The sequence below is a fragment of the Camelus ferus genome, chromosome 4 (assembly GCF_009834535.1).
Source record: "Camelus ferus isolate YT-003-E chromosome 4, BCGSAC_Cfer_1.0, whole genome shotgun sequence".
NCBI lineage: Eukaryota > Metazoa > Chordata > Mammalia > Artiodactyla > Camelidae > Camelus > Camelus ferus.
In genome coordinates this window covers 61,510,325-61,524,052 of record NC_045699.1, presented here as the reverse complement: position 1 = coordinate 61,524,052, position 13,728 = coordinate 61,510,325, and the positions used below count along the sequence as shown (strand labels likewise).

The window sequence follows — 13,728 nt, the reverse complement described above, 5'->3', positions numbered from 1 at the left end:
CCCTGTCCTGCTGCTTCTTGCTCTGTGCCCTTTCCTTCATCCGTCTCTCCCATCTTGTGGCAGGAGGGAGAGACCTCTTCATTAAACTCTCATTCCCATCATTTATCTGGGCTGACCTTAAGTCCTCTCGGCTGGTCTGTTTTTCTCAAGGGACTTGGAGCTTGTAACTCAGGCAGGTCGGAGAGCTGCTTGTTCCAGGGGGGCGGTCCATCTTTGGTAGGAAAAGAAGTCATTACTAAAGCAAAAACCACCTGAACGCAAGCCCTATAAATGTCTACTTACATTTGGTTTGCATGCCCCTCGTTCATCACCCGTGAACCTTTAATGATTTACATGTCTATGAATGTGTGAGGAAATAAAAGTTATAAAACTTTCACATCGGATTAGTGCCTGGCATGGCTCAATGGTATTTTCACACCCCATGTTTCATGTCATCTTTGCATCAGCAACGGGAAATCAATAATATTAATTGGATTCTAGAAATAAGGAAATGTAGCTCCAGAGAAGTGACATCCTTTGCCCAAGATCACACCACACAGTTTACAAGAGGCAGAGTAAAACCATGAGTTTGGAATTCCAAGTTCAGTGTTCTTCAGTGTTGATTTTCTCTGCCATTAATGAAGGGAAGAGTGGGAATTTCCTCACATGGTCTTCAGAACACAGCTTGATTTCTTCCAAACACTACTTGCTCAATGAATGCATGTGGACAGTTTGAATTAAACTGAGCTCTGGGCTAATTACTGGATTGTGAAATTGTCTTAGAGCAGGGTTCAAGTTGCTTTGTGCCCTACTTCTTATGCATTGCTACACAGCCTTCCTTCTTTTTATTCTTTCGTGTATTTATTCATCCAGCTAGCATTCTTACGAATTCTACCATGAAACACGTACCATGTCCCTAAGAAAATCCCATCCCTATGGTATCACTCACGGTCTAGTGCGGGAGATGAATAAGCAACTAGACAGCAATGAACTTTGCATCCCTGATGCTCTGTGAGCATCATGAGAACATGACTGTGTCTCTGGTTCACTGCAGCAGCCCAGTGACGAGAGCAGTACTCAATAAACCTTTGTTGGGCTGATTGAAGTATCAGTTAACGCACATTGAAAACAGTTGTGGGCACTCTCTCACCTAAGGAGAGACGCCTGGATGGGATGGTTGGATGGACTTTGGCTTGTGGGTAGAGGTGGTAAGCTGAGAGTCTCGCTCATCTCTCCTGCCCAGGGAGTTTGCCCGTTGGAAGGTGAGGAACACAGCCATCGAGAGGAGAGACCTGGTCCGTCATCCAGTGCCCCTCATGCCAGAGTTTCAAAGGAGCATCCGCCTGCTTGGCAGGAGACCCACCACTCAGCAGTTCATCGACACCATCATCAAAAAGTACGGCACCCACCTGCTCATCTCTGCTACCTTGGGAGGTAGGTCGACAGCTGCTGGGCCACAGCCTTGTCATGACTTTGAGTCTGGGATGGAGGGGAGCGCGGGATGCCCGAGGGTCAAAGCCATCTTAACACCTTTGCCATCGTCCATCACTCAACAGCATTTATTGCCAGATAAGCCACGTTGTCTTGGTTGACTCCATCTCCTGGGAGAGTCTAACCTGAGAATTTACTCAGTTTTGTGGAAACACAGCTTCACCCTGGAATTAGCTCAATTTGTTGGAAATGTTTAATCTTATTATTGTATTAGTTCCTTTGGAATGTAGTCTAGTCTGGGGAAATAATTAAACTTCAGATATTATTTAGAGAAGTGGCTTTATTTAAGTCTGCTTTAGGAACTGATAACTTGAGGTTATTTTATAAACGGTGTATCCTTTGTATCTTCTGTGGGTTTGGAGTAGGTTAATAGGAAAGCAGACTAATTGCTCCACTTTTCTTGGCTTTCCCCGCCCCTCCCCATCATGTCCAATTGATCTTTAGGGGAGTGAGGATAAGAGCGGAGGATAAAAGGGAGGAAAGAAATGCAAAGAAGATGGGAAATGGTAGAGACTGGTGCATTTAGGTGCTTTTCGGTGTTGCCCACAGGCACCCTTTTTATATTATGAGCTACACTCCTTTGGACATCAGTTTTCTGCCACAATCACTGGGTCCACTGAATTTTGAGAAAGCCCCTTTGGTAGTGGAGCACCGTGCCACGTGCTCAGAGAGCTGCAGAGCTGCATTTAGATACAGCCTCAGCCAGCTAAACAAGATTGGTGCTTTGATGCGGGCAGGGCGGGGTAGACTGAGGCAGAATGACAAGAGTCGCTCTCCTTCAGAGGAGGGCTGAGCACTGTAGGCTGGAGTGGTCAGAGCAAACTTTGTGGAGGAAGTGGCAGTTTGGTTCAACAGGAGTTGGCTGGGTAGAAAGAAGATGGTGACGCTTTCTAGGCTGAGCACACAGTACATAATTCAAGAGAAGATGAGATTAAAATTTTGATGATGTGGAGAGATTTGTTGGACAAATTCACTCATTCCTATCCACTACTTAGCTACTCATATTAGCCACTCCTTATTGAGTATTTACCCATGGTAGGCTCTGCACATTGTCTTTAGTCCTCCGAAATGGTAAGTTAAGTTATATTAACCCCGTTGTATAGATAAGGAAGCAGAGTCTTATAAGAGATATAGCTACTAAGGGACAAAACTAAGTTTTTAGCTTAGAATTTTCAGTGCACAAATCCCGCATTACTTTTTTGACCCCACACCTGTCATCTCTTTAACCATCTCATTCACCTGCCAACCCACCCAATCCAACAACACGTATTCATTGCCTGTTGCTAGTCAGGTATTAAGTGAGACTTTGTTAAATCGTGTAGTAAAAATTCTATTCTATTATAAAGCAGAAATGAAATCACTTCGTCAGAGTGTGGCATTAACCAGTACCCTCCTCTTTAAACTTCCCCTACCTCCCCTTTCCCTTGGAAAAAAAAAAAAAAAAACAATTATTGGGGCCGATGGAGATCTTCCATTAGAAACTGTGTTCTGTCTGAGTCCCTGCAAATCCCAAGTAACAAAGACTTTTTCTTTTGCGGTGAAATATATTTTTAATTCCTCCAAGGCGAGGTGGTGAATTATTCACAGAGTCTTGTTCCTCTCCTGTTTTTACAACACAATATTTTAAAATATGCAAAGCTTTGGGCGGAGTTCCAGTATTGGACAGCAAGCCCTAAGTGCTCCCTCCATCCTCAGCGTGGAGGAGTGGGGGCAGGGGAGGGGGAAGGATGTACTGTTGACGGAACACAGTGTACCAGCAACCCTGTTGAGGTCCTTGTCACAGCATCACTACATTCACTCATTCCTGGAAAAATGTTTAAGAGCCTCCTTATGCAATGGGAGAAAAGGGAGGGGGTAGGCTGCGGGGCATGAAAGGATGGCCAGGCGCTGGAGTTAGATTGCCTGGGTTTCAGTCCTGCCTCCTGCCTCTCACCAGTTTTGTGTCGCCTTGAAGGTCTACTCAATACTGTCAGCCTTGGCTTCCTCTTTTATGAATAGAAATAATAATAGTACTTCATGCTTACTGTAAAGATTAGACAAAACAATGCAGCGAAAGGGCTTGGTGTGGTGTTCGGCACCTAACATATTGTTACTAGTATTATTGCTACTATTATTGTTGTTATTATTTAGTGAGGATAAAAAAATGGGGGACTCAGGATTAAAGCCCTTTTCTACCGCTCACTCGATGAATGGAGGACCTGGAGAAATTCACTTTCCTGTCTGGCTGTCAGTTTTTCCATCTACATACAAGGAGGGACAGAGGATTGGATTCACTCTAATTTTTCCCAAGGAGAACACCGTATTCATTTAGAAGAAATGCTTTGATAAGCTGTTTGAGGTGTCGTGTGAGTTCCTAAGGGCACAGTCAGACAACAAAAGATGATCCTTAATCTGTCACGTATTGGGAGTTCCTTTGACTCCCGAGGGAGAGGGAAGAAGTGAGAAAGAGGAAGTGGAGCCGGTGGGAGGGCTGACATCTGAGACATTTCCACCGGGATCCTCACATTTTGGGTGAAATCTATTAAACTGATGAAGTACTTGGTATGAGTGATTTTATATGGATGGTGGTGAAGGGAAAAAGTATGGATCTGGGATGACACACATAAATACAGGGAGAGTAATTTCCCTTAGTCCCTCTGAAGGTCATATGTTGGACCAAAGGAGACACCTTGGATGCGGGGCATCTGTGTGATCTCTGTGATGAAGCTTGGACGCACACATGAGGGTGCCTGCCTACCTGCGTAGATGGATGTGCACAGACGCGTGCCTGTGCTTGGATGAAAGTTAATCTATGTGCAGACACATACAAATGTGATGCACACATGCATACGCCTTGGACTCATGCATATGGATGCAATGTATGCATGTGTGTGTATAGGAGCTTGCACACGTATGTGAATGTATGTCTGTTGCACGAGTGTCTTTTTATGTGCGAGAGCTCATGGTTTTGTACTTGTGGATGTGTTTGTGTGTGTGCTCATGATTCCCCACCCTGTACTTTGGGAGATCTCCTTTTGGTTGAAAGGAAGGCTGAGAATAAAGTCACAGGGGCTCAGAAGGAAAGGAGAGATGCCCCAGGGGCCTGACATCCAGACATCCCCATGCCCCACCTGGGAACAGTGCCCCCTGTTGACTCAAAAGGTAAAATGATTGGCTCCCACCTCCTCCCCCATCCCGTGTGTCTGAGTCCCACTATGTTCCCCTCCAGAAGCAGAGCTGCAGAGAGTAAGGCAAACAGCCCCCAGAGGACTGAGAGATTGAGCAAAGGCCTGTGTGGGGTGAAGAGGCAATTTACGGGAATGCCCAAATGGGAAGGCAACTCTAAACAGAACATTCTCTTAATAAACAAGAAATTAAGTCTTAATAATGTAGCAAGAAGCCCATTAACCCCTCTTGATCTAAGGTTTCCTTCTGCCGGTTCTCAGCCCAGAGGGACCTGGGCTTTTTCACCTTCTTTTGCACGGGCCCCTTGGAGAGCCCGAGCTGACACTTGTACTATTTATTTCCTCTGCCTCCTGGCTCTAACTTCTAACACAGATTCATTTATTTAATCACTTGCCTCTCTACCTAGCTCTCTGTTCATCTGTCCATTTAATCATCTCTCTCCCCATCCATCCATCTATCCATCAAATGATCGCTGGATATTCACTCTTCATTGGACCTCAGAGAAGCATCGGGAACATCATACAGAAGAATCAGACAGAGTCCTTGCTCCCCCAGGCCACCACTCACCTCGCCTGGAACTCAGTCTTATTGTATAGAAAGTCATTTTTAATCCAAATCTATTCCAGTCACTGTGGACTCCAAAGGGTGGACGATCACATTCTCCTGCATAACCCGTGAAGGCACCATGGGAAGCCTGAGTTTCCTATTCTGCACCCAAGTCTAGGCTTGTGGAACCCAGAGACCAATTCTGATTACTAGAAGATTCCAGTCTAGTCGTTGCGGCAGAGAGGTCACGCAGTAAACACTGTAGAGCTGGACCACTTCCATATTTTATCTGTTCACGCACAAACATCCTGATCATTTGTTGTTGTTGTTTTTGGCAGGGGAGGCAATTAGGTTTATTTAGTTAATTATTATCATTGCTTTTTTAAATGAGGGTTCTGGGGGTTGAACCTAGGACCTTGTTCATGCTAAGCACATGCTTTACCTCTTGAGCTACACCCTCCCCTCTTTGATCATTGGTTAAGCACATAATACATGCCCATGCTGTGCTAGGCAGTGACAGGGAAATGACAAAAGACTTGTACATACTCACTGACTGCACAGAGCTCCTCCTGAAGACCAGCTATTAAACAAGCCACCACTAGGAAATGTGACAGGTAGCGTAGCAGAGAAATAAGAGACCGTGACAGCGTGTGGTTAGAGTTCTTAGTTTAAGTAAGCAGTGGGGGATTCAGGGAAGGCTTCCCAGGGGAGGCGTTATCTTAGGTGGCACCTGAGGGATGCGTAGAGGTCAGCCAGGAGGAAAACAGAAAAGTAGAGTCCCAACAATGAGGGAAAACAGGGCACACGTGTGCAGGATAGACCATCCCTAGAGATGGGCAACGGATGCAGCTGGAGAGACAGGATCATCAGTGTCTTGTGTCCCAGATTATCAACAGGGAGGCAGGCGCCCTTCTTCCAGACTACATCCACTCTATGTATCGCTCTGCCTTCTCTGTTCATCTGGTACATAGACTGAAATGATCCCCCTATGTCTCTGTCTCCCTAGACCAGTCTTGGCTGATAGAAATATAACATGAGTCACAAGTGTGAGTCACTTGTCACTTACGCCATTCTAAATGTTCTCTAACCACATTTTAAAAGTGAAAAGAAAAAGGGGGGGAAATCCATTTAACAATATGTTTTATTTAAGATAATATATCCCAGAAACTATCCACACATAGTGAATAAACTATTAATGAGATACTTTACTTAAAAAAATACTTTCCAGATCTTGGAAATCCACTGGGCAATTCTCACATCTATTGCGTCTCCATTTGGGCTGGACACATTTCAAGAGCTCAGTAGCCACACTTGGCCAGTGGTTCCTGTATCGGACAGCATCCATGTCATTAGCCAGGGACTCCAGAATGGGGACAAGGTCTTATTCATTTGTCCCCCGTGCCTGCCAAAGTGCTCCGAACGCACAGAGTGCCCAGCGCGTGCCTGCTGAGCTAAACCGAATGGGCGCGCTAGAGAGGGGTAGACAGAGGTGACCATGTCTCTCTCGGGGTTGGGGAGTGGCTGGGAAAACCCACCAGGAAGGGGACAGCTGGGCAGGTTCTGAAGCGTGCACAGGGGATGTGGGGGTCAAGGATGGAGGAGGGGTAGTGAGAGGAGGTGACATTTGAATTGGACTCAGAAATCTGGATAGGATTTCAACAGTGAGACATTTTGGGGAGGGACAGAATGGCATTCCAACAGGGGAAAAAAGAAAGTCTGAGAAAAGCCTGGGAAGAAAATTGGCAAGACTAAATGACGGAGGCAGAAGGGAGGGTGTGGCTGGGACACACGAAGGGAGCCGGTGCTGGAAAGACAGGCTGGGGGCTGCCTGTGAGGAACCCTGAATGACAATGAACTGGTGTGCTCCGGCCATCGTGGAGGGGTCCGAGGCAGAGGAGTTCGCCTGTGGGTCAGGACAGGGCCCGCTTCCAAGGATTACCACTAATCTTTCAAAAGTAAATTGTTGTTTGTTTTTCTCTCTTCAACTCAAAAAATCATCGGCATTCTAAAGAAATTCCAGTTGTCTTAGGTCTCAGCTTTTGTCCTTAGAAAGTATCGCCAGTGTTTGTTCTCTGACTGTCCTAGTGCACTGGGTTGATTCGATGTAAGGATAAATCTCATATGATTGGCATTTTTGTGGTAATTGGACAGTGGGAGCGAGCACTTCCGCTATGCTTACCGTGCGCTGGGCAGGGCTCGGGTCCTTTGTGTGATTAACTGACCTAATCCTGTCACACCCTCGGTAGGTACAGTTAGTGTCCCCACTTTTACCCATGAAGAAACTGAAGTGTATAAAGGATAAGTCGCTTGCTCCTACTGTGAGCTCAAGGCCAGGGGGTGTAGTTCTAGAAACTTCTTTTTACTACCACTGCCAGCCATCGTTGATTGCCACCACGAACAGACACTGGCGTCAGGGCTTCACATGGATTCATTAGTGTATTCTTCTTAATGACTCTACGCGGTAGGTGCTAGTCTTCTGACTTTGCTCATGAATACACTGAGGAATAGAGAGGTTAAGCAATGTCCCCGAGTTCACAGTTGAGAGAGCAACCAGAGGCACAAGGATCAGACCATTGAGGCGGTGTAGTGGGTGCTTCCTGTCTGAAGTTCTGGTGGAGCATCTTGTTATCCAAAATAAAAGGCACCGTAAGTCAGTACATTTAGTAATCCATGCATGCGTTTCTAAGGAAAACGTCATGGAATAAATTATGTAACACTTTATATTTCTCTCTCTCACTCTATGCCTAACTTTGTTGTCATCTTCCCTCTCTCCCCAGATATAACAAGAAATATTTACTGAATGAATGAAAAAAATTGACATATTAACTATTTACTCTCTACTATATGCAAAACACTGGACTCTGTACAGGGATGAAGCAGTGGCTAATATAGAGTGTCTGACTTCACAGAGCTGACAGTTTAGTTTTTCCTCTATGTAGACACACTCATTATTCTTATCTGTCTATCTGTATCTGTGTCTAAACTATATCTTATCTATCCATTCGTCCATTCATCCATCCATCCATCCATCCATCCATTTGTCTAGGAAGGGGTAGCAGAAGGAGAAAGAGAAAAAGGAAAGGAGGAAAGAGGGAGGGGAGAGAAGAGGAGAGAAATGAGAAGGAAAAGGAGGAACAGGATGATGAGGAGGAAGCAAAAGAGGAGGAGGAAGGAATGGGAAGGGACCATCTATGGCAAATCCATCATTTGACAGAAGAGATTGAGCCGCAAAGAGAGGAAGTGAGTTGTGTTGTGAGCTGATGCTGGTGAGAGCTGTGAAGTGGACTGGTAGGCGTTGGACTTGATGACTGAGTTTTTTCAGGATTCTCGTCCTCATGGAGCTTGGTGCTTACAGCCACCTCTGGACTGGCTCTCTTTCACTGCGCTCTTGATTTTCAAAGGCAGAAGGAAAATCTGGGTGAAATTAGTGGGAGCTTTGAAGCTCTTTTCAGCATCCAAGCCCTGGAGTCTCTTCTCCCATCCCAAAGCTCGATAGGTGGCCTGAGCTCCTTTCCTTTTCCGTGCAGGGGAGGAGGCCTTGACCATGTACATGGACAAAAGTCACCTGGACAGGAAGTCAGGGAATGCCACTCAAAGTGTTGAAGCTCTGCACCAGCTGGCCTCGTCCTACTTTGTCGACCGTGATGGCACCATGAGGAGGCTCCACGAGATCCAGATATCAACTGGAGCAATCAAGGTACGGCTTGAGGGTGGCTTCAGGGGACAGGTTCTTAAGACAGCAGCACGCAGCAGGGGTAGTCTGGGAGTCGGTGGGCAGAGGGAACCCCTGGCTGCATGCCCATGGAGCTGACAGTGGCCCCTGCCAACTGCTCTGAACGAGGTGGTCAAGTGCCGGGTGGTATCCTGAGCATCATCACTAGGGGACCACTTGTACTAAATGAGTAAATCACTGGGCGTCCTGGCCCTGTGGTCATGGCATAATTATCAACAGTATATTATCAACTCCCTCACGCCTAGAGCTCTGTGTGGGTGATTTCCAGGCTCTCTCTCTAGGTGAAGAAACTGAGGCCACAATGGGTAAATCATTTTCACAAGGTCACAGAGCTCGCAAGACTCAGATTGTGCAACTAACCTAGGATTACTAAGCTAGTAATTACTAACCTAGGTTAGTAATCCATTAACCCCTGTGTCTTTTATTCCTCCCCCCCTCCATTTTACAGATGGAAAAACTGAGGTCCAGCAGTTAAAGACTTTTGCTCAGGGTTACACACCTAGACAGTATGTTAACAGGGACCAGAACTCTATTCTCTAGACCAGGGGTCAGCGAGTATTTTTTTGTAAAGGGCCAATAAAATGTATTTTAGGCTTTGTAGTTTATATGATCTCTGCTTCTGCAACTTAGCTGGGCTGCTGGAGCACAAAATCAGCCATAGACAATGTGGGAAAAAATGGACATGGCTGTGTTTCAATAAACTTTATTTATAAAACAGGCAGTCTGTCATGTGTGGACACATGCTCTTCTCCACCAATAGACCCTTCCAAGACAGTGGGAATGCTCTGCTAGCCAAGACAGTGGGAATGCTCTGCTAGCCAAGACAGTGGCTACCAGTCACATGGGGTGACGGAGCACTTCACATGTGGCTACTGAGAAACTACACGTACAAGAGTACTTTTTTTTTTCATTTTAATTTATTTAAATTTAAATAGCCACATTGGAAAGAGCAGCTGTAGACTTTCAGTTCAGTGCCTTAGGGCATAGGTCCTTAAACAAACCAAAAAACTGCACTTTAAATGCAGTAAATTCAGGGATTACCTTTATAAAGAGAATGAGAAAGGACATTTTTGATATAAAGGATTCGTTCTTCAGAAGGTTTCAATGAAGATTTTTATTTTTTGCATCTCCTATTTTCTTAAACCAGATTATACCTGCATTTTACTCCTCAATCTTCAGTCTAATTTCTTCTGAAAAAGATGCAGACCTAGCCTGAGATGAAGACTTGAAAAGCTCTCTCTAGGGCAAAAGCGTGCGCGTGTGTGTGTGTCTGTGAAGGGGTCGGGGTTGCAGAGCAGCGTTAGCGAAGATTCAGGCAGATGAGTCAGAAATTGACCAGGAGAGGAGAAAAATGTGGGAGGTAAGAAGGAGAGAAATAAATCAGCTCGACAAACAAAGAGCCAGCTTATCTGAGAAGAATCACCCATATTGGGGGGATTATGTTGTTCGGGAACTCAGCACAGAGAGACAGATCTTTATGAAGCTATTGGAGTCCGAGTGAAGCAAAGGCCTGGTTTTCATTAGCACCAAATGGTTCTCTCCCCGCTGGATGGGATGCGGAACGGCGATATTGAAGCTCTGTCAGAAGATAATCCTCTTTTGTGCATCCTGGAAGTACAGTCTGCCTCCTTACAAGGAATTTCCCAGAGAAACCGCACAGAGGCCACTCAAGAAACCATTCTTGCAGTAGTACTGTCCTCAACACTCAATCTGGGACTTGGATTTTTCTAGCCATTTCTTTTTTATTGAAGTATAGTTGATTTACAATGTTGTGTTAGTTTCTGGAGTACAGCATAGTGATTCAGTTATACATTTTTATATATATTCTTTTTTATATTCTTTTTCATTATAGGCTATTACAAGGTATTGAATATAGTTCCCTGTGCTCTACAGGAGGTCCTTGTCATTTATCTGTTTTATATACAGTAGTGTGTATCTGCTAATCCCCAACTCCTAATTTATCCCTCCCAGTTCCCCCTTTGATAACTGTTTCTTTTCCATGGCTTTGAGTCTGTTTCTAGCCATTTCTTCGCCCTACCTCGAAACCCTGTTGGCTAGAATTACTCTCCCTGCCAGCTTTAAGATGAGCAGCTGACCCAGGGGGGAAGTTTTGCCCGTGGTTTTCCTTTCCTGAGTGTCTTTAGCAAAATGAATCAGTAGTTTTGACTCTAATTGAACAACAACTATGTTATTATTCTATACAAAAAAGAATAAACTATTTTTTTAAAGCAAAGCCTAATAGCCATCTATTTACATACTGTTCCCTAAGTGCTCAACTCTTCAAAAATGCGATCCCTTTACAATGAGGGTGGGTAACAGTATTACATTTTACAGATAGGAAAGTTGAGGCTTCAGAAGGGTAGTTACTGACCTAAGGATTCGCAGCTGGAAAAAGGCACAGCTGGTGTTTGGGGATGAGTGTGACTCTGTCCCAAGGCATCACTCCCTTAAGCAATCAGCGCTGTGTCTTTAGAGCTGGACGCAAACCACAGAACAGTCCTACAAGCGATTGTGTTAAATCATGGGACGTGAAGACTACGGAGATGAAGAATCCTCTTTACATACTAAAGCATTCAGATTTCCATGTTCCTCTGTTGTCCACCACCTCAATTACTCTAAGACCATGTTTTAGAAACACACCATCATACGATTGAGGTGTTTCTGTCTGCAGTGGAGTGGACTGTGCTCTTTGCTAATTTTTTTGGCCTTTTTTGGAAAATGGGAATCGTTTTATGGCTCTTGTCTAACAATAGTGCATATGCACTCGCTGATAATGCATATTACAGTTTATGGAGACTTTTGGTAATAAGATGCCCGCCATTGAACACATGCCACGTGTCAGGCACTGAAACCTTTCAGGTTTAGTCTCACAACCTTCCTGGAAAGGATTTACTAGCTTCAGGTTGCAGAAGCGTAGAGAAGTGACTGCCTCAGGTCACACAGCAAATGAATGGCCCAGCCAGGATTTAACACTGATTCTTCCTAATTCCAAAGCCCAGGCTTTGGAAATACACTCTAGTGCTTCTACTTAATATTCCTTCAAGTGACTCTGTGACGTGAGAAGCAAAGGTGGAACCTGGGTGCCCTGGCTCCAGTCTGTGTGCTAGATTGCCCTGCTATCCTGTTGTCCGCTTGGTGACAGGCATGGTCCTTGGCACAGGCCAGGGGCTCAAGGAGCAGCCGTTGGCTCAGGCCAGGAGACCTTCTCTGCTACCTTTGCTCTTCTGGGGGCTGACTCTACAGGATCTGTCCCAGACAAGGGCACCTGTCTCACATCTGTCACCTTGTCACCGCTCCAGGTCACAGAGACACGCACTGGGCCTCTGGGCTGCAACAGCTATGACAATCTGGACTCTGTGAGTTCCGTCCTTCTGCAAAGCACGGAGAGCAAACTGCACCTTCAAGGTAGGATGTCAGCGGAAATGGTGGGACCAGAGGCGGGGGTAGGGGCAGCCTGGAGGAGGAGGGACGGTGGGCATCAGGAGGCATGATGTGGAGGGAGAATGAAGAAGAAGATGAAAGGCAGAGAAACCAATGAAAACTGAAAATATGGAAATTAAGACAGTTATGATATGATGTCTTTTTTAAAGTTTTAACATACAGGACATTAAATTCATGGTTATTAATTAGTTTTCAGATATAAAGTATGGAAATGTGAGCTTTATCTGATTATTTTGATGAAAATGTCTAAACAGTGTTATTTATAGATGCTCTAGATCTAACATATATTAAAGTTTCATATCGTAGCGTCTGAATTTCCCACATTATTGTGTTTGATTCTCAATGTATTTTGGCAGATGTTATTTGAATTCCAAGAAGTATAGGAAATTTTATAGAATTTTTGGTTCTGTGTAATCTTTCTCCTTATTTGTTAATCGTCTGTGGTCATCAATATATTCACACACACACATGTGTGCTTTTAGCAGAATTTACAAATAAGAACATTCCAATGCTGGCTTGAATATATACAAAGACAAATCATCTTAGGCATTGCTAGTGAAACTGTAATAATTATAAGGATTGATTTGTTGATATATATAAATATTTGTATTTGTTTAATATCTATTATATGTCAGGTCCATGTTATTTGCTCCATATATACTCATGACCTTAAAGAAAATATACTCTTTAAAAATTGTAATTTTATCCTGATTAATTAATTCATCGTAAAGAGGAGAGGAGATTGTAGGGGGAAAAATGGCAAGACTTTAACTATTGATAGTGCTGTTTTAAAAAGCATAATTCATAATAGCAAAAAAACACAAAACAATGTAAATATTTCAATTTCTCCACATGAAGAGACTAAATGAATTATGTAGCACCCATGCAACATAATATTAGGTTGTTTATAAAGAATTTCCAAGATATGTGAAAATTATTTGATGTAATGTTAATTTTAAAATCGATGGTTTCTGATTGAACGTGTGGCATGATCTTAATGTAACAGGATAAGAAAAAAATAACATTGCGAGGAAATATATGGAGATGTTAAAAAAGGTTACCTCTGCGTGATTAGATTATAGATGATTTATTTTAGGCTTCCAGTTTCTTTTCTAACTTTTCTACCACGATCGTGCATTAACTTTATAGTCAGGAAAAAAAATGACACGCTTTAACTTTGAGCAAACTGAAAATGTGACCTTCTGGAGAGGGATATGCTAAAGGGGATTCTGAATGTCAGTGGGAGGAAAGTCGCGCTGAGATTGGCAGGTCGAGCTAAGCAAAGCCTAATATGACTTTTATATTCTGGTTCCTTGGCAACTCTTTGATTCATGCTCCTGATATAGAAGATGGTTGGGAAGTGGTGCAGGGCG

At 44.1% G+C, this 13,728-nt stretch overlaps 1 protein-coding gene across 2 annotated transcripts in view; it reads left to right on the top strand.

Annotated features, from left to right (window-relative positions):
* BRINP1 (BMP/retinoic acid inducible neural specific 1) overlaps positions 1 to 13,728 on the top strand; it is a 602,568-nt gene that overhangs the window by 541,172 nt on the left and 47,668 nt on the right. For both annotated transcript variants that reach the window (XM_032478306.1, XM_032478305.1), the window contains 3 exons: positions 1,223 to 1,413; positions 8,709 to 8,878; positions 12,214 to 12,319. In XM_032478306.1, the coding sequence (XP_032334197.1) occupies positions 1,223 to 1,413; positions 8,709 to 8,878; positions 12,214 to 12,319 (467 nt within the window). The remainder of the gene's footprint in view (positions 1 to 1,222; positions 1,414 to 8,708; positions 8,879 to 12,213; positions 12,320 to 13,728) is intronic.